The sequence below is a fragment of the Pogonomyrmex barbatus genome, unplaced genomic scaffold (genome assembly GCF_055798465.1).
Source record: "Pogonomyrmex barbatus isolate J1 unplaced genomic scaffold, ASM5579846v1 scaffold9, whole genome shotgun sequence".
NCBI classification, from domain to species: Eukaryota; Metazoa; Arthropoda; class Insecta; order Hymenoptera; family Formicidae; genus Pogonomyrmex; species Pogonomyrmex barbatus.
In genome coordinates, this window is record NW_028297193.1 from 681436 (window position 1) to 704175 (window position 22740).

Here is a 22740-nt window from a genome sequence, read left to right on the forward strand (position 1 = left end):
TTATATTTTATTTACGAGAAAGTAGTTGAGTAGAAGTAGTTTGCTAATTAATATTTTCCTACATTTTATGCGAAATTTCCTACATTCATATTTTCCTACACATTTTATGCGAAATTTACTTTCCAGTATATTATTCCTAATTACTTAAAAAAAATTTTAGATGCAAATACGATTAGCATTGTAAGAATGAATTATTTTGACTGTTAGAAAGTTTTCATTTGTTTTCATTTTTGAATATTAATGGTTGATCTTTAAATTATATCGAAAAGTAAAAAGTTAATTATGTTAAACCATTTAGTGACAATTTAATCAGTTTTGAATTATTTAAAAGTTAATATTATCAAGACGATATTTTCCGATCGATGGCATTTAATGTAGTCTTATTCATGCAAAATTTTACATAATTTTTATGCCATTCAGATTTATCAGAATTAACTCGCAACTTTATTGCGAATAAATCACTATACTATGTATTTTTAGTAGATTAAATTATATTATTTAGCGGTTGTAATTACATTATTTCCGTTTAAGATTACGTCATATTTTCTATTTGAATTTCGTATTTTCAATATTTGCGTGTTACAGTCACGGATTTTACGCTGTTGATACATTGCCAGATCTTAGAAACAACATTCGTTGCAGCAGATATGCGACACACATCTTGGATAAGAATCCTGTGTCGCATTATTTACTAATCATATATGTCTAAGTTTGAAGAGACATTTAATCAACGTAATTTATTTTCGATATTAATCATAGCAGACAGATCGTAAACTATTTAAAGCGAAAACGTTTCGGTATGCTTTATAGTTTCAACATGACAACTATCTATAAAAATAAATGATGATACATCTGATGATACAGACAATGATGCATGCAACTATACAACATGTATGTCAAAAACAAAAAAATAATGAAAGACAAAAAAGATGGTTCACAACCAAATGTGAAGTGTCCCCTGAGTCATTCTCTCGAACTTTCTTAATGGCTTCGAGCCAGCATAGCTTGGCGTTTCGAGACCTAAATCTAAATTTGTATTAACTTAAGAAACCGAATTTGTCTGGTTTTCCTTTTTCCTGATACGAGAATTATTTCTAATGGAACGCTGAATGAAAATCACGTTTTAAAGTCATTATTTAATTGCTGACGTATATTATCATGTGCAATGTTTGCAATTTTTTTTAATAAATTATTTTTTCAACTTACCAACTTCTATCATTTTAGCATTTATACAATTTCAATATATAAAAAAAAATTTGATTCTTTTGCTACATCTAACAATCTCTGATACGTTTCGAAAATTCTGACAATCTTAACAATTGAGAAAAATAAAAATGGAAAAAACAGTATATATTTATAATTTCTTAAATGGAAATGTTTTATTTTTTCTGATTAAACCTTAATGGAAATTTTTTGAATTAAATTTTTTAGAATTCTATCAAAAAAACATTTTGACTTGAGTTACATAAATATTAATTTTCGTTATTGACTATTAATTTTACATAGAAAAACATAAAAATTAGATACTTCATATTTTCCGCATTTATTTTTTTATAACTGCCAGAACTCTTTCAAAAGTTAAACTTCTAAAAAGAAAGGAAATGAAACTTTATTAATTGCGTCAAATTTTTAAAAAAGTATAATACTAGCCAGTAGTAAAGAAATTTTATAGAAGTTATATTATGCCATATTACAACAGGAAGGACGAAAACATATTCTTGATAGAATAGCAATCGTGATATATTCGGTTGCATGGCCATTTCAAGTTTATTGCACACCATAATGCACTCTCAGATAGCGAGCATGCCATCGAAATATCAGTACGTAGGTGCGTGTGCATATTTCACGTTTATATATTTGCTTTTATGCGTGTATCTGCTCTTATCTGATGATGCCGCAATTATGTAATTATTATTAAATAATCGTTAATAGATAGGCAAATTTAGTAATACGTTCGGAAAGGAATGTCGAAAGACATACAAATGTTTGTAAATCGATTTCTCGAATCTTTATCGTCGAATGATTTATTCAGTCATCAACAATAAGAAGCATATATTTCTAATCTATGATAAATCAAATTTTCATTTGCTCGATTATCGTTTCAAGATATAGTAACGTTCGCTATTTTTGTAGTGATAATTTCGTATCGTATATTGATTTAGCGAGATTTAAAAAGACACTAGTTCTCTATTGATTATAAATGAATGAAACATGACGTTACTGAAAGATACGACATATGACACAGATTTCTGACTAAAAATATAAATTATTTCTTCTGTTCATTCCACTAACTTTGCGTGAACTATAATATAACGTGTCCTATAAAATCAGATATACTATGAATTATGAAACTTATAACATAATTATTGATAAGAACATTTTCTCTTATCCATTCCTTTTATTTCATATTTTTATTTATGACAAAATTTAAATGATTCAAATAAGATTCTGTTATGTCATTATATATCTTTTATTAATAAATTCTTTGAAAATTTTGATTTTTTTTTTTTTTTTTAGAAATAAATCAATAAGATTAGCTAATTATTCTACATTATTTTATAATTTCTTTTCACGTTTAAAAAAATAGCAAAAGTGCATTATGACAAGCAAAAACTCTTTTAAAAAAAGATAAATATTTTATGTGCCTGATATAAAAACAAAGTCATTAAAATTTTTTAACATTTAGCAAAAGATTAAAAAATTAAATCAAGATTAATTAAGACTACTTGATTCATTAACGGTGATAAAAACGTTTAAAAGCAATTATTAAAAATTGAGATTCACCGATTGTATTTATGATTTCAGCATTCCCGTTCGCTGCAGGCATCCGGGCTGGTTATCCAGCAGTACTTCCCGGACAATACGGGTGAGTCGACATTTATGTGCGTTGTCTCGAGGAATATTAAAAACGTATATGTCGTAACTGTAGCTAGATCAAAAAATAGCCTAAGTCAGGAAGAGTCCTCGTGATCGGGCATAATTGACGGCTACGAAATTTATTCGCTGCAAGTCAATGAAATCATTTTACGCGCGCGATTCTTCGCTCTCTCGAACGCTCGTTCAATTATTAATATAATCAAATTAAATTGCACAATAAACGATTGTTTGCGCGGCGGTTATGTAAATTTGCGAATTTGATATTGTAACGGAAAATGGAGTCAAATATTTTTTTTCTTTTTTTGTATTTTGTCGATGGATAAATTTTCGAAATCCGTCCTTGCAGCGAACACACAAGTTATTCAATTTTGCGCAAGAATTTCTCGCAAGTATCGGGGATGCAACGGCAATTAATGATCGGTAATGTAAACCGTTTATAAAAGCCAAGAAGGCACTCGTTTAACGGAGTCGAGTAATTTTACGAGCTTTTTTTAAAGACACCATATATATATAACATTTCAGCATCCTGACGCGCGCGCGTAAGGAGACAGGCAGAGAGTTCTCTTTCCGAGATCCTTGAGACGGCCAAGGGCCATTCTAAGGACCCCATATTAACGCGAAAGAGAGACAAAGATACAAAAAAAAAGAAAGAGAAAAGAGGGCAAATGTATTAGCGATCAGTGAAAGAAAGAAAGAGAGAGAGAAAGCGGCACACGCACACGTATCAGAAACCTACACGTATGAGTACCTACGAATTTCTTTCCATGAAGTACATAGCGAAGATCTTCCGGGGATCGGCCTGTTCTTCTTCTCCTAACGTACTTTTTTTGACTGTGTTTTTTTTCTTGTTACTTTCTTAGTGAAACTGACGTGAAGTGATGATAATGATTGCAGTTGCTGAGAGATTTGCGATTGTTTGTTATTTGGTGTTAGTTTTTTTTTTTTTTTTTTTTTTTTTTTTTAATTTTATATCTTTACACTCTTCACACTCTTTTTCTTAATAAGCATAATATTAATAATGATAATTGTAGTAATAATAATCACAATATGGATAACTGTTACCTCTTCGATTCGACATTGCCGCTCATAAAAGGAAAATCGAAATATTTTAAATCTCTTATTTAGTTTAATCGGCGAATTATTTTTCATTAAATAGGTGTATAAAAAAAGACGAAAGATAAAGTTTGTAAAGATTACATCAATGATACCAAAACTGCAAGCTTTCTGTGATGAATTTTTCTCTTTTACTCATGCATTGGAACAAAAAAATATAATAAAAAGTTAATATGTTCAATCTGTATTATAAGCAATATTATAATAATATTGATAAAGTGATAAAAAAATTTATCCATATAAATTTCTCAATTAATAATTTTTAATTAAAGTGGTTCGCAATTAATTATTAGTGAGTAAAGTATTATTAGGTTTGTTATGATGAATGGTTTCTTTCCTTAAACAATCTTTTAAATACATAATCTTTTTCTTCACTTCCGCATATTTCCGGAAATCGTGCCTTTTAACGATCCGTTTCTTTATTTTTATTTTCATGTGTATATTCTAACCCGTTTATTATAATTATTCTCTTGGTTTGTCTATGGTGGCGGGAATACTAAAACTGAGCGAGGATAAAGCGTCTTCCAATTTTAGAATACGAATTTTCGCAGTGTTCCCTTTCACGTTGGGTTATTTGTCTTTTAGTCGAAACGAACGAGGTACTCTATTAGACACTTTAACGAGTCTTGTAGCTAAGCTGACTCCTAAATGTGTTTCATCAATTTGGCTGCATTATTTCCTTTTTAGAATTAAAGAACCGTGATATGAAATATGAACGTGAATGGCATAAAGAATTGTATAAATTAAATCGAAATAGTTAGAAGATTTCTTCGTTAAATTAACGCAAGCCAAGGAAGAAGCGTATCTGATCTGCCAACGAACCGTTCGGCCATTGCTTATAAATATTTAGTCTTTCGGGGTACGTAGACCATGCAGACTTCTCCTCGTGCCTCGTTTGCTCGCTTAAAGCGTCTTTCGCGATTCCGCGAGAAGAACAAAATGGATAGATGGAAGTCGAACGCGGGGAGAACCGAGGGATGGAGAGACGTGCGTTGGAATTCGGTTGAATAAAGAGAAACGCGGCCGCGATTTTGCGAACTTCGAGATTCTCTTTTTCTGGTCTCTCCGCCGGAAATCGACCGGCACCGAGACACGAATGGCGTGTTATTAATTTTTGATCGTGCGACGATCGATCCTATCGCGGTTCACTTCGTTTGGCCCGGTAGATTCTTCAATGCCGCACGAAAATTTTATCGAAATGTGGAAAACACATTAAATTACATCGACAATTAATATAAGTTTTCTAAAAAAAAAAAAAAATAAAAAAAAAGTGCCGCTTAATAATTTGTTTCTCCTTCCTAGATTATTATAATCACAATTATTCAATAAAAATAAATATAAGAATTAAATAATCTCTAGGGCACGGCGTGGAGTCGAGAAAAAGATTTCGTATGTGCTCAAAATAGACGAAAAAATCGATTTACTGAAATTATTTCAGTAAAAACTGACGACGCAGTCAGTCAATAGTTTAGGGTTCAAAATGGAGGCAAGATGGAGATTCCTCCTTGGACTGCGATAAGGTGGATTAAAATGTTTTTTACAAAACGTGAATGCTCAAATGCTCACTCGAAACTGTGTACAGGATCCGCTAACCATATAATATAATATTAATAACCTTGTGTGTGTGGTGAAGGCTTACACTACACTTGGTGTCGCTATTGGTGTTGTATTTTTTGGTGTTGTACGTGGGTGGTTTTTGGACTTTCAAATAACACACGGTATATAATATATATAGTTTCTACGTTGTGAGATAACGAAACAAAACACGATTGCGTATCTCTTTTTTTTTTTTTTTTAATTTACTTGAGTATTAGTTGACGAATAATTATCATCTGTAGCATATATCAATTATAGAGATATCATTATTCTAAATAATAATAGATCGAGATTATTTTCGCGATTGTGAAAAAAGATGTGTATATACATGTACAAAAGTCAGAAATATTCGTAGTTCGATTATTTATGTATCATTTTTTACGGTGATTTTTTTATAGGAGTAATCCGAAACTCTTTTTTCTCCCGTTTGTTAATGAAAGGTCCCGACTTTCTTTATCCTTGCGAAGAAACCGCATGAAAAAAGAAGCGTGAATATAGGAGCATCATATGAAGAGGGTTCAGGGTTTTTTGTACAATCCAGCAAAGTCCCACGCAAAGACCGATTGACCCTTGCGTTAAAATTACGGATTCAAATTATAGTAAATTCTAAAGGCGAAGACGATTAGTTTTAGTTCAGCTCTATTTAAAGCTCGCGTTGTTACTGCGATCAAGACGTAATGACTTCTTCATAAAAGAAAGTTGCAATTATACAAATATGAATAATACGTATCACAAAAAAATATTATCATTAAATACGTATAAAAAATTATTATCACTTATATTTTTAGATTTTAAATGAATAGCTTAACAAATTTTTGCTAATTTTCTCTATTACGAACTTATATTCATTGATGAGACGAAATCTTGGCGACGTCATGTTTGCGGAATGCAATACGCCGCGCAGTTGCTGTTACACGCAAACAATGGCGGATTTTTCGTCACGGGGAGAGCGCACATTTGCGAAATATCCATTCGAAAATTGAGCACGTCGACACGTGTTATTGGCAAAAACGTCGTTGTCGGCGTCACGCATAGGCGTAGATGCGTAGCTCGCGACGCGCGCCCTCGAATTAGCGAAACGTAAGTGGAAAAGTGAAATTCAACACCGGTCCGGACGTCGTGGTAGACGTCAGAGACGGTTCCGTTCGATGGTGCTGGTAAATTTGTGTCGTAAGCGAACGCCGACGACGACGCCGACGACGACGACGACGACGACGACGAAGAGCGACGACGCCGAACGTCTCGACCGGCCATCTTGCAGCCGCGCTGGCGACGGTCCAGTCTTTATTTAGCACCACCTGTCCCTCATGTCAGCTTCTCTCTAACTGTAAGCCGCCACCGCTCTCGAAGGCCCTATCGAGAGAATTCTAACACGATTTAAGGCCGTTCTTAATATTAAGACGACGTGAGTCGGGTCGTGTTAAAAGATCCGCGCTTATTTATGCTCCCGCACATCATTTCCGCTCGCTCATTCATTCGTTATACGTATATCGAAAATCGAAACTGAATTCAGAGAGCGAGATAACTCAAATCATTGGTTACGATGAACGTTCTCCGCTCCGATTTTTCTTTTTCGCGAAAATAGCGAGCTATATCCCATATATTTTTCCAAATTATCTCTGGAAAAGTAAAGCGTCAATTTGATATACACGATCGCTTTTGCGAATTCTCGCGGCAATTCTTCTGTCTAATTTGCTCTATAAACATTCAGAGATGTCTATATATCAGAGCAAACATGAAAGGCTTCAAAAATATGTCATCCCGTCACGAATTATGTATTTTATGTGGTATATAATGCTATCTTAGGAAGAAGTATATTCTCTCTGACTCATTCGTAAAAACGTTGACTCACTTGAAGCAGTCGATCGTAACGAGTACTGCTTCGGTATTTCATTTCCGTTTCACGCGTCGTTGGTAGGAATAAGATCTACGCGCATTTCTTTCGGAGAGATGAAACGGCGCGGGGTGTTAAAGGTCCATTTCTATTTTCATTACCGCGGGCTCTCATCCACCTGTCGTCGTCGCTCTTCTGACGCAAGCCGTAACATCGCACCACGAGACGAGCATCGTTTCTGTATCGCATTTACGTAAATACATTGAGGCCACATTTAAATCTTGCATCTCGAATTTTAGAACGGTGAACGCGCGTGATTCCGGATGATCCGTTGAAATTTCAGAACTGTCGCACGCTTCGAAATAGACATTAGATAAATTACAGATAAGCTATATTCTCGAATGAATATGTGAGAAATAAATTTCCTTCATCCATATATTGCTAGCAATAGTCTAGCAATCGTCTCTACCATTATTGTGTTATGAACACATGAACACACGATAATTTAATTCGCATTAATGTGTACATTTCTGAAAAAGAAGCCAATGACTGATTTATAAATATGAGCGATAATTCTCGGTTTCCTGTTTTCGCCAAGTAGAATTGAAGAATTTTTTTTAGTTTAGACTTGTATCTCTCGTTTCTTCATTCGTACGTATTTTGCCGAATTGTATTTTTGGCGAATCCACCGACGCGCTTACCAAGAACAATTAAGCCACCGTGGCCACCACCCCACGCGGTCACCATTGGTCCGATCTGCCTTCCAAGGATTGGCAGATCATCCCATTGGATTATCCACAGCGCCGGCGCCTGCACAATCCGTGCACTGCGCATTGGCCCGTCGTGCATCTATACATTTGCTCCGCACACATGCGCGTACGAAGTGCGTCGCGCAGGTGACTTTCACAGATACGCGATGTTGCGTACGCACGCATACAGAGCCGTGCACTCGCATGCGGAAACGCAGCACAGCCGCGCGATCGCGGTCGGTCTCGGGGCACCACGTGCCGCCGCAACACCGCGGTGCATCCGCACGCGTGTTAAAAGCGACCGTGTCGCGTTCCGTGACACAGTTAATCGCGCGCGAGTAATATATATATATATATACGGAAGAAGATGATAGCGAGATTACGAGCTGACCGATGGTAATTTTTTTCTAGATAAATGCTGAAAAGCAAAATGAAGATATTAATTCTCGAATAATATTCCGCGAAGAATATTCTGAGCATCATTTTTTTTTTTTTTTTTTTTTTCTATTCAGCTGTGTCCTTCCGCATTGACGCTAGAACCGATTTAATTTTGCATCCGTATAACGAATGTTCCTAAAGATAGTCTGAGATTGAAAAATATTTCATCTGTGAGAATGCCTAGCTCTATCAGGAGTCATTGCAAGTTTTTTTTTTCCTGATATTGTTTCCGAAGAGTACAGATTAAACCCTATCAATAATCCATCGAGTCCCACAAATGAAAAAAAGAGAAGTAATATCGGTTACTAGATCATGGATTCTTCGTGTCATAATGTATCGTGCAAGGTGTTTCGGTGGTTTCCGCTCTGCTAACGCGCGTTTCCGCTTCATCGTCCTCATCGTTAACGATCGTCCCATCGTCATGAGGGTCGTAGCGGCTCGCAGGCACGAATTAATGGGGTTGATTGAACAACCCCTCTGTACAATTCACCCCCCTCGTGCGACGTTAGTAAGTTGCGTGGTAATGCACGTAGGGAAAAGTCGGGAGATCCTAATCGCAGCTCGCTGCCACTTTGCGTCGGAAATCGAGGGTGGTCACTTAGATCCGTCACGAAGGGACGATACAGGGTCTCCTTTCCTGACTGCGAGACAATTTCGTATCCCTCACCTCGTTGGCCTTTCTGCTTAGCGCTTTACAGAAAGACACGGAAATTCCAAAATTTTATTGCCCGCATCCGCAGAAGTAGATATTGAGAAATGCATTTCCTAATTATGTAATATTTCGTGACACTGATTGAAAAATTGGTTTAGTTTAGTTTTACATATAGATTTAGCAAATTATTTTGTATTCTATACAGCTAAAAGTGTAAATTATTTCTATCCTAATGTCGCTCTATTGAGATGAAATATCTTGTACGGCTTATTGCTTCGCTCAACTCGAACATATTTTGTAAATTTGCACTTTTTAGCACTAGTAAAATTTTTCACGGAATTGCCATTATCTTTATCGATCCTGACGCTTTTTTTTTATTTTTATTGTTGTGAGGCGATAAGCATGCGCATTTCATTCTCACGGGAATTGCCGTAATGTAGCGTATGTATGGTTTTTTTCGTCTGTTCATATGTTACATCAATCGTGTAAAAGGTCGTACATCACATCGCGATACGCGATTCTTCATTGTGGAAATTATGCGTTAAAATCAACCGCCTTGTTTCCGCACGAAGGTTTCAAGGACGAAAAGTATGGGAATAATGCTCAAGAATAAATGTTTCATAGACATTATTTCACCGCATTGCATGAGCAAGTTCTTTTAAAAATTCTTTTTGAATTTGAAAAATTTCTAAACGAAAGTGAGTTTCTATTATATTTAATTTGATTCCCAAAAAGAATTTATGTTTAGAATGTTTTAGTAACCATTCTTTTATTTTTAGTATCGTGAAATTCAATTGACAGAAGCTTTTAGCTCTCGACGTAATTCTCTAATTATTCTGAGGAGTCTGAACATATACTAGAAAACAACTAGTGTTCTATATTAATTTCTAATTTGATCTATGATGTTTGCGATCATTTAATCTAGAAGTCATGCATAAAATGAACTGGTGATATGACTATACAATTAGCGTGCCCGCGCTACGCCTCCATTGTTTTTCTTATCGCTAATGTGATGAAATACATTTCTCGTGATCAATTAGCGGTTATTTTTCATTATTAGGTCTATTTACGTGAATATGGATTCCAATGAAATTCGTCGGAAAAGTTAATAATTCATACGACACTGTGAAAATCTGATCGAATATGCAGATACGCAGTGTTTAAACGGAAAATCTCGTAACCCACATGTGTTTTCTCGAACTAATAAATCTAGATGGCATATAAACGTCAAGTTATTCATAACATTTTAATAAAAAAAGAAAAATAATAAAATTGAAATTTGACATTTAATTTTATATCATGTGATTCATTGCATTAGTATAAAGTAAAACATATTTTTATAAAAACATCGCAATCGTGAAAGATATTTTCGGATATAGGACACGACATATTTTCTGTCATTCATAATTTTTGACAGGATCAGAAACACTCTATACGTTCTCATCAATTATATCGATTCCTGCGAGACGTGTACGATATATGAAGATAATTTCTCACGGGAATGGAATATCAGCAATTTATAAATGTTTCCTTGATGCCATATTTAAAAATATTTTTGCTGAACGTCACTAAGCAACTGTGCAGTCATATATCCTTATCTTTTTTATGTATATATCCTTATCTTTCTTATGAAAAAATTATACTAGACATAGAAAAACTTCTCCGTAGTAAAAAATGATAGTGAAATAAAGATAAGGCTAGCGCCGCGTGTTTGTCTTTAATTTTTTTTTTTTTTTTTTTTTTTTTTTTTATGTTCTTTTGCGATAATTTCTCGGTTATTCTGCGTTTGGCGAGATTTCCTTATGCACGCTTGCGAGGGAAACAGCGATGGGGGCAATTGAGATTGGAAATCGCCACCTGGACGAGGACGGACGCGCCGGTCTGGAAACACACGTGAAACGTGAAACGTGAAACGTATGGAGAACAGAATGGAACACGTAGAATGGGAAAAGTGGGGTTGAGGACACGCGAGCCATCCATAATGCACGTACCTCGGCAGAGATGCGACCGACAGATAAATTCGATGGAAAATGTAGAAGCAAAAAAAGCGAGACTCTCTGTATAAAGGAGGGTATGTGTCATTCGCGCGCTGCCACGGCTGTTCTTTGTGTTTCGGTCTTTGTTTTCAGATCACGCTGAAAATACTGAACGAATGCACAACTCGATAGTTCTGGACCACTAATAAAATACAATATAAATATCTCGTCTCGCAGAAAGTTAATACGCGGTTTCACATTTTGCTCAAATGTTAGCGGATTTATGGCAAATAGCTACTATATAAAAAGTATGATAAAATTTTTATTTTTCTTTAAGTTTTTTTTTTTTTTTTTTTTTTTTTTTCTTGAAATTGTTTGTTAACTGAAAAGCCTTGCTCTCTTTTTTTCGTGAATTATTTTACATGAGATATGAGAGAATTAAATATAAGATCAATGAAAAATCTAAAATGAACAAAAGAATAAGCGACATATTTTTTATAATCGTCCATCGATAATGGCTGACAGCCTTCAATGTCAATAAAATTGGTAATAATATCAATAAAAATGGTAATACTATTAATTCCTGCGTGTTTGTTTGTACAGATAAATCGATTGCCGCACAACGTGTCAAGTTTCGTTTATCATAGTTTAGTTATTCTTATTTTTTTGCTCTCTTACGATTCTCTTTGCCTAAGAACAGCAATTTGGGATGTTTCGAAGATATCGTGAATAATTTGCGAAATATTTTAAATTGAATCAATAATTCAGATCCAGAGTAAAAAAAAAATGTTACGTCAATATATACATTTTCTATATCTATGATTTCTCGATCTTTTTGCATTTTGTCGCGTTGAGATTGCTGATTTTATCTTTTTTTTGCAAACGCATACAACTTGTTTGAATTTCTTTTAAATTTTATATAAATAAATATTTGGTTATAAAAAGACATAACTATTGTCATAAAACGAGAGAGAGAGAGAGAGAGAGAAAAGATTATGATCTTTTGGAATATGATATAAGGACAATGTACATTTTTCTTATTTAAGGCTGCTCATCCAAAACAGCCATCTTTCTTAAACGCGCCACACGTGTTTTGATAGATGCAAATCTTCGCGACTAAGAATCAAATTCTCGTTCGTTCGGTTTCCCTTCAAATGTTGCAGATAAAAGTAACCGCTCGTCCGCAATGCGACATTATAGCATTATAACGCAACGACATATCGTTCTTTTTTTACCTTTATCTTTATTATAATTTCGCCTTCCTCACGTCATATAATGCTCATCGACCGTGGTCTGGTCATCCATCCTGGATGACAGCTCCAATTCAAGGTCGTCGATTCTACCAGGCCATTGTGATTCTTTCCCTCCCCCCGTTGCAGCACGCGACCTGACTTGCTCGTTGAAATTAAGCGACATACGACACGCGTGTCGAAGCGCTCTCGATTGTTTGCGATTGTGTGATAATGGTCATTGGGCACCAATCCGACGTGGCGGAGGAACTCTGCCGTCCGGAGCCGCAGGACGATATTGATTTCCTTCGCAGACTGGACACTGTCCGTCACTATTATCGATCCGCTAAAAAGTTCAGGGCTGTCTCCGGGAAAGAGACCGAGTTCTTTCAGTGTTTCGAAACCCTACGGAATTGCTTTTTACCATTTAAACGGCTATTAAATATTTATTAGTCCCCGATTCATAATTGACTAAATATGATACGCGATTTATCTACACGAGATTATTGTAATCGTAGTATTTACCAAAATTAGGTTTACTTAATATCATATTACATTGACACATCATATTACCTTATATTACATTGTACAAGATAAAAGTATAATCTCTAAAGTTTCGGAAATTTGTCATCAAGTGTTGTCTATTCATATTTTCTGAAGTCAAAATTCGTATTACTGCTTTACATGAACTCGTTTATATTTTTCTAATATATAATGGTTCTGTTTTGTATTTTGTAAATTAAGTGTAATTTTTTGCAGAAATTATTCAATCGACTTATCGAATTGATTAAATCATTAAATCATATTCTAAAACTTGATAATTATATACTCGAGCATTTAACAAAAAATATTCATTATTGTTTATTGCCAGAAAAATATGATCACTAAATGAAAAATAATATCACGTATAATAAATTGATCTCAACATACGATGGTACATACGAATTTGGAGAACGAATTTATTTATCCTATATATTTTTATGTATTCGCAGAGTACACATCGATCGATAAGAAACAATTGCGAATCGGTGAACAAATTTCGCGGGTGATCGAAGAACACTCGTCGGGATCTTCCGCGCATTATTATTTGAGGAGAGTAAAGAAAAGCAAAGAGTAAAAGAGAAAGTAAGAAAGAGTAAGGGAGACAGAGGCACTGCCGTGAGATGTACTATCTTTTTTCTTTCTTTCTTACAAGGAATACGTTTTGAGGCGTCTAACATCAATTTTTTTGAAATTTGAGTATACTCTAGAGTATGATCTAAATTAAATGACGTCTGATATTTTTTCAAATATGATTTGTCGCAGATTTAGGGGACGCAAAAGCCTGATGTAATTTCGACAACTCGATACGTTCGAAGATGAAGATCGAATACGACTGATAAGAACATTATATAATGCGTCACAAATATGATGCACACACATGCATGAATGCATGCAGTCAACAATGCTTGTACTCGTTGCAATGACGTGCGAAACGTAACAAGCAAGTTTATTGGATAATACATCGCGTAGATGCACACATATTTATTTACAGGAAAAGATTATTTACAATGTGTGAGATTATTTTATTTGATTTTTTTCTATATAGATTTTATAATTTTGTAATTTTCGATGTTAAATTTTTAATACATTAATGTTCAATATAATATAAAAACATTTTCATTATATTTCTATTACATACTACAAGCAAAATGTTAGTTTATTTATATATATATATATATATATACACACATGTGTGTGTGTGTGTGTGTGTGTGTGTGTGTGTGTGTGTGTACCATAATTAAACTGCTAACAAATAATATCGAGTCCCCTAAATCTGCAGTGTTTATATAAGATATATGCAATCTTGTTTTAAAATACTCTACAGTATATTCAAAAATTGTAAAAATTGAAGACAAACTCGAGACGTTTCCTTAGATCTGTTTAGGTACTAACGTTGGTGTTAGATAATCGTGTGCCGTGTGCCGAGAAGTATTTATATTTCGTGCAGTCACCTACATACACGTTTGTCGTTGGTTTGCTGTTGTTTTGCCAACACGTGAAAGATTTTTTCTTGGATTGTTGCGTACGTTTTTTGCCTTATTATTGATATCACAGTGAGAGCAACATTACTGTTTTCCCATCAACTTACTTCCTTCCCGTCATCCCGTCATCCTTTCCTTTTCCAATAAAATATCCGATGAACATAAGCACGTTCACACATTTACTGTGCGTCTTGATGTTAGTTTCTCTTCTTATCGGGATATGATACTTTTTAAAAGAGAAATATAAATATACATTTTCGCTAAATTTGTCGATATAAATGCATTATAAATACAACTTATCAAATACCAGTTATTCTTTAGATTTTTGAACATCCTTTTGAGAAAGGAATAAAAATAAATATTTAATATAAGTATAATTTTTCTCTAATTAATAATTTTAATTGTCTTTCTGTATAAAGATTGCAATTGACACATCAGAATGCACTTGATATATATATATATATATATATATATATATATTATACACACACACACACACACACACACACACACACACACACACACACACACACACACACACAATACATTAGAAGATGCGAGTTTCTCTTAGTCTTGTTATATTTTAATAAATTATGGAGTTGATTCTTTTCTTATAAAAAATTTGATAAAAACTCGAATTAACAAGATTCCATATCATTATAAATTTAATAAATCTTGTTTTAAAAATTAATAAATTATATTTCAGAAATATGGAAAACAAATCTTTTTCCTCAATTAATTTTAAATGAAATTTAGTTCAAAACTTTAATTTATAGTTTAATTACCAAGATAAAACTTAATTATAAAGTTGTTAATGATTTTTTTAACAAAAGATTTGCATTAAAAAGAAGGTGATAAGAATTTATAACTGAGAGAAAGTGCGTGACTTCCAATACTTAGACAGAATATTTCATCATAAGTTCCGAGATTGCACATTTTTAAGTACGTAGAAAAGAAAGAAAAAAAATAATTTGGTTTGGGAAAAAGAGATGATTAAGTTACATCTTTCAAAGATGCGCAATTTTGGAACGTGGAATAAATAATTCTGTACACTTAATACTCTCGCTCACGCACATGTTGATCGATGTCAAAATATAAAAACGAATTTTAATTCAATTGTTTGCACAGTGCATATGCGCGAAGATTGACAAAAAAAAAAAAAAACTCGGTCCCTCGCTCACTCTGCCGTTTGGTGTTGCGTGCTTTTGGTGTTGGTAGAGAGCTGCTCGAGAGCGAAAGACCGTCGAGCCGAGAATCTTCTTGTAATGCGAAATGCAGTAAAGAAAATTCATGTTTTTCACCGCGCATACTCTTCGTGTCGACCAACCGGTGGTGTAGAAACGTGCATAAAAATTCTTCATCTTTGCGATGTCGATTTGATCTCAATGCTCGTCGCCTTTATCTTTAAATATCTTAAAACAATCAAGAGGCAGACGATTTTTCAAATATTTATTTCGATTGAACGAACACTCGGAGCACAACATGTTACACGAAAAAAATGTTTCTATATACACCTACATTTAATTATGACACGAATAACATTCGCTCTTCATTACCTTTCCTTCCTTAACTCCGTTATGTTTATTAAAAAGAAAAAAAGAAAATATAAGGCGAACGAAAGTTATCAGATTTTATTTGTTGCGTCTTCTTTGAAAATTTGGAGCATTGTCCGATAGCTTTCGACCGCCTCAAAATAGGCGTACTTGTTTGTCGATTATTGTTTCATGGACTAGACGGCATTTTATTCGGAATTTATGATATCAATACCGTGACAAAATAAGATATTTACGGCTATTAATGTTTCAATATTCAATATACTTGAGATTAATGCAAAATAGATATGGTTATTCCTATAGATTCAAATCATAAAGTTGTTAACATTGTTTGCATGATGTTTCGTGCGCAAAGTGAAAACGTTTGATATAATTAGAAAAAAAAAAAAGTCGCTGCTTTCGCTTAGAAAATGAGAATCTCGCCGTCAGTGCGCCAGGCAATTAATTCACAAACAACCGCCTTGGATCTTCGAGTGTCGCTACGTCGAGAGGGGCACCGCATTAACATTCGTAACTAACGGTCATTTTCGTTTTGCAGGGTACCACCGGGTTACGTGTATCAATCACCCTACCTGGCGGCTGCGGCGCCAGGTGGTCTAGTACCACTTCCGACGACACAGTTGAGCCACGCAGCCGCCGTCGCCGCGGCATCGCAGTTCTACGAGTACCAGAATGCGGCGGCAGCCGCCGCGACCTATCCGGGCACCTCGTACAACTTCGCCGAGGCGTATCCGTACACCACCGCGGCTGCGGCTGGTACGTGTTTGAATAGTGTCCAGAGCAAGGGTAGCAACTATCCGCTACACCATCACCACCACCACCACCACCACCACCAGCAGCAACAGCAAAACGGACCCGGTGCGACGTTGGCGCATCAGCAACGGTCGGAGAAAGCTCTCCTACCGCAATTTCTGCCGTCCGTGCTGCGTGATTATGGTAGAAGATCTTAAAGATAGGGAGGGAAGACGGGAGGGGGGTTGCGCCGCACTTTCCTCGGGGCTGTCCGTAGTGCTTACTCGCAAGCGGGGTTCTCACAGGATCTGGTTTTCGTTTTCACAAGGGGGAATATACATCGGGATAATGCGAAGGGAATTGAATCGAGGAAACGCGTAACCCGATGATGTGCGCAGTCTTTGCTGCACGTAACAAATTATGCATGGCTAGGGGAATAATAATTCCGATGCCGGAGATGTATGTCAACGTATGCGAAGCGGATGCAATGATCTTCGCTTGATATTCTACGCACATGTCTTGCGTTTTCCAAAAGCCTTCAGCATTTCCTAACGGATCCTTCGTGGGAATTCTGCTATGCGTATCTTCTATATTAATATATAATTTTCGCTTTCTTTCGAATTTGATAATTGAATATTTTGCCATTGACTCGTATTAATATCAAGCAGCAATATTTTCAGCAAGTTGGACAATTTTCAAAACAAAACTCTCACTCTTTTTTTAAATTACTTTATATATTCCTATTTCTTTTATAGTACTACCTATAGCCCTATACGTTATAACGTTATAATTATGTTCGCGCATGAAATCTTTTCGTTGTTTGATGCTCAGTAATGAGCCAGCAATGAACAGGATAATATCTTGCATGTGCTTCATAAATTATAAAAATTGACGCATAATGTATTGTCAGTCTGTCTGCGCTGTCTGTGGTGATGGTGGCGGTGAATTACCGCGATGAATGATGGTGGTCAACGAACACTATCCGCTTTACAAGCGTATTACAAGCGAATAGCACTAGGAAGAGAAAGCTAAGGCACAGAATAAGAAAAACTAAAATGCACACAAATCGCTTGCATATGCTTTTTCTGTGATCTGTATACGTATCAAGAAAGAGATTTTTTTAGACTTCAAACTTACATCTGTATTGAATATACAATTACATTTGTTTGTTTTTCATGTGCGAAATTTCGAACGAGTCCGGATATGAAAATTGAAGCGGAAATTCCATTCCAAGAAACGATTATAAAACTAGATATTACAGCGAATAACATTCATGAGATATTACGATGCGTAATGTTCATAAGGAAACAATTTTCTTTTTGTAGCTAATGCCGCGGCGGGTTACGTGGCGCCATACACATATGCAACTTTGCCAGGTGCTGCAGGATTGCCAGCAGCGGCAGCGGCGGCGGCAACGGCAGCTGGAGCGGCTTTCCCGGGTTTACCGTACCAGACAACACCTCAGGAGGCAAGATTGCAATAAAAGTTTAACATTAGACCGCCACAAGATGCTTGCCAGCTAAGCCTTCTGTAAGAAACGTAAAGCTGCGCGAAAAACATTCAATCCTCGATTATATAACCTTCGAGGATCAGCTCATCATCTTCCTCGTTATTAGTTATTCTTCGAGATTTCTATGTTCCTGATCACGTCTCGCGAACGTATCGAAATGCTGTCCGCGAGTACTGCAAGAGGCGAAAAGGAAGAGTTTCCGATGAAACGACAAACCCGTCACAGCGCTCCGCAACTTCCCGCTAAGTCGATTAATCTTTACTCTTCCGTTTTCGCCTCCCCGATCTAATATCTTCCTCCCCCTGCTTCTACAGAGCCGACACTGGCGCGTTCAGTGTATCGCGAAATCTTTAGAAAGGATACAAACGAATTTTAGAATTACGATTATAATGATATAATAATTATTTATAACGAGCTCGCTCATTTGGCAAAATGATCCTCGACATGCGAACGATTCGAAATTCGAGAGCCGAAAAAGAGGCTTACTAAGTACTTTGGTCTATATTCGAAAACTATGTGCGCAAATAGTTTACTACAGGCATTTGAACATAATGTTTTGTATTTTAACAGCATATACAACAGCACATTTTAAGATATTGTACAACAGAGCAATATATCGAAATGTATGTAATTATAATTTTTAAAACATAACATTTAAACTTATAGAATATTAGAACATCATGTATGTATTTTAGTGGTTCCTAAATCGAACGTATCGCTCGCGCAACAACTTCTGTATTTCAAACGGTATCGTCCAAGAAACTTCTCTTCAGAAAATATTCATAGCTCTGACACCCGATATGTCTTCGACAAAGTTAATTGAATGCGCTAAAAATATCAACGGAGATTAATGTGAGAACTCTGAAATAATTTTAGAACCAGCTGGTACGATCAGAGATACGCATTTCGAAAAGAATGTGTTTTAAATTTTAAGTAAATTTTAAGTACATAGATCTTAAAAATGTAATGATAAACAAGATTTCTAGTATTGTAAGTTGTTAAGTTATATTTTCATGCTTTTCCCGATGAAATAAATTGAAAAAAAAAAAAAACGCGTTTATCTGTAACGAATCAAGTTTTAGGATAACGCTTAGGAAAAAAAAAAAAAAAAAAAAAAGAGACGGAATTTATAGTTCCTTGGTGAATGAGAATTTCTTATCAATATACATATGCATGTTATGTTCACATATATATATAATTATAATTATAATCTGTTGTAATTATGTATACAATATTACAATTATATATTTATACATAATTATAATTTTTATAATTATAATTCTTTTCCTCAAGGATCGATTATAGATACCGTCCATAAATATATATATATAGAACACATTGTAATAACAAGATATATCTTCCAAAGTACTTGTTTTTCGATATTGATTCATATGCACTACTTGTTTCGGCTCTCTGTTGCTTATCAGAACATGATTTTATATTTATATGTATAAATATATCAATATTTATTATAAGATATAAAATATTACACGTATTACTAGTTGAAATATTAATTAAATTTACATAGACTCACAAATGTGACTTATTTATAGAAAGAAAATGGTTGAAGCATATTATATAATTACCGAAAACATTTAATCAAGCCACGATGGCCTTAAAAATCGCACATCAGCGAACAATGAAGTGTCTTATTTTCGAGGCCTTGTTGCGTTAATTAATCAATTAGATGTACTAAATGAGGTGACATTGATCAATTTTATGGCGACGGGGAATTTGCGGAGGATCAAGAAGCGAATAAATCGATTTTATTAACAAATCGCTCTTATTGCTCTTACAGAGCAAGTCTAACATTTTCTTATCGCTATTTAGAAAAAGATGAATTTTTGACGATTATGTGTGTGACGATTAACATGAGAGCGTCTTTAAACCATTGTTATTGATTCTTATTGGCGATCATTTTCTGACACTTGATCTAATCGATTTTTCTTCAAAATTCAAGAAAATGTACATTCGTCTACTCTTAGTGATTCAGTGCCTTAATTAGCACAGTCGAGTAGCCGTAATGATTAGAAACTAGTCAGCGATTCGTTAGTGCAACGCTCGACGCGCTAACTCGTGTATAAGAGTGACGCTCAACGAAAGGGTGAGGAGAGCTAAAGGAATATCAAAATGTAATCAATTAGAGGATCGGGTTATGAGGAACGTCGTTGTCTAGTCCCAAACCCTTTCAAACCTTAAACGAGGTTAACTCGGTTTGTTAGATTTGTAAGTAAAAGTTAACGAACACGGAGAAAACCAAAAGCGTAACTTTTTGTAAAAAGTTAGAGGAAACGTTAGAGGAGGAGTTAGTGTTAAGTATTATTATAACATAATAGAAAAATAAATTATTATATTATTATTATTATTTCATTATTATTGATATTACGTTTTTATTATTATTATTATTATTATTATTATTATTATTATCATTATTGTCACTATTAATTATATGATATTGTTCATGTACTTAACGAAGAAACGAAATGTACACGTGAAGTAATTAAGGAATTTGTTATAAAAACGCTAAAGTTTCCGCTACAGGTAAAGAGAATGATAGAAAATCTGCCATGAAAACGTAAAAAAAAAAACATATTCTTATCACGGGTACAATCATTTTTTTTTTTTTTTCAATTATCCTATACTCCCATTGTATATATAGTCTTAATTATATACATAGGTTGTAATATATATTGCCTGTTATCCTCAATAATATTAATATGCGCTCTATTAATAGATTCACGAGACCGAAAACAAATATATTGTCATTAAGAGGATAACCCCATGTGTTTTTATCGATTTATACATATCCCTTAGCGTGTATCAATTTGATACATAGCAATAGAAATAAATTTGAATTATGAGAATTATCAGATATTTGCAAATATTTTCAGGCGTAGTAATAATTCATTCTGTTCCTTTATTTTTCAATGTATATTTAAAGATTTTTTATTTCATATTCTACAATAAATTGCATATATTCTTTCATTATATAAAATAATGGGATTTTTAAATTTTTCTATACTTGTGCTGTCTGACAATAGAGACTACATCGTCGCTTTGGCATCGTCTTTTTTTGATGGCTAAAGATAAATCTAATGATTTCACAGGATCGTCGCGACAATTCTCATAAAGCACGAGCAAAAAGAAGAATCGCCCTCGTCGAGAGTAATAACTAAGGTGCTGGTGCTCATCATATGAAGCGATTATTTTGCACTTGTGATTAAACCGTTTCGAAATTATTATAATGCTTTAGTATAATAATTTAAAAACTGACAATCTCAAATGTTGAAACTGCAATATTTTTCAAATTACAGATAATTAAAATTGGATAATAGGATCGTAAAATCTTCGCGTTTAGATTCGTAATTACGCACGTAAATTAATATACGTATCTATCGATCATTTGATTTAATTGTAATGTTCGAGATTCAGTATAACTACAATTGATTTGGGTATCACATTTGGTAAGAGATAATGCGAGATAAGTAGGTTTTCTATCGTATCTCTTGATATAAAAATAATGAATCAATTTCGTTGAATCCATACAAGCAAAGTAAAACAAATATTTTCGATTAAATCGCGTGTATAATTAAATAAACATAATAAATAACTTTCGGTTTTTTATCAACAAATAAACTAATAAAAAAAAATCACGTTCTTTTAAATATTTTGAAATATTTTATGTATTTTTTAATTTCTAGTAAATATTAAAGATAATATCGATTACTTTATCAGATAATCAAGTGTATCCAAAAATAAAATTTAAAATATTTTATATAGATTACAAACAGATCGATAATATCATCGCGAATTTTATGAAAAAATAAAAAAAGTAATAAATATAATGAATTGTTGACAAAATCCGTACAGATATAACTTATCTCCAACTTAAATCCATCAACTCTACGGAAAGAAATTTATGTCAACGTCGCGATTCTTTTGTTCACGAATAAGGATAAGGATCATTATCGCACGCTTATGGCATCCAAATATGAGTTTCGCGAAATTGCATTATAGGTAATCTAACCTTTACAATACGACGCACTTACTCATGGTCGCTGCTCCACCGATGTCTGATGCCTGATGCTCCGGGATTCTTCTTCCTCGTCTCTGATTTCGCTATTATTCCAATTTTCTGGCACTATACAAATTCACTACACATACGAACGCACTCACGCGCACGCACACTTACACACACACACTTATCACACACTCGCGAAAGGGTTAACCGCCATCACTATGCGCAGCATCACTCCGCGGATGAACAACTAATTACGACGTGTGCCTCGTTACGCACGGCAACGAGAAATTACACGCGGATATCTCCGTTCGTCCGACTCGCTCGACAAGACGATAATAGCAACGCGACGGATAATGGATTCGAAATGGCGAAGATGAAAATTCGTAGATTGCGCGGCCAACTTCTCGCGTCGGGCGCGTACGCGACTATATTCGCG

General features: G+C 34.5%; 1 protein-coding gene across 3 annotated transcripts in view; it reads left to right on the plus strand.

Moving 5' to 3' along the window:
- Positions 1 to 21060, plus strand: part of LOC105428925 (RNA-binding protein 24) — a 30430-nt gene extending 9370 nt beyond the window's left edge. For all 3 annotated transcript variants that reach the window (XM_011641533.2, XM_011641534.2, XM_089084422.1), the window contains exons 4-6: positions 2806 to 2866; positions 16580 to 16977; positions 18099 to 21060. In XM_011641533.2, the coding sequence (XP_011639835.2) occupies positions 2806 to 2866; positions 16580 to 16977; positions 18099 to 18256 (617 nt within the window). In that variant the 3' untranslated portion in view covers positions 18257 to 21060. The remainder of the gene's footprint in view (positions 1 to 2805; positions 2867 to 16579; positions 16978 to 18098) is intronic.
- The last annotated feature ends 1680 nt before the right edge of the window (positions 21061 to 22740 follow it).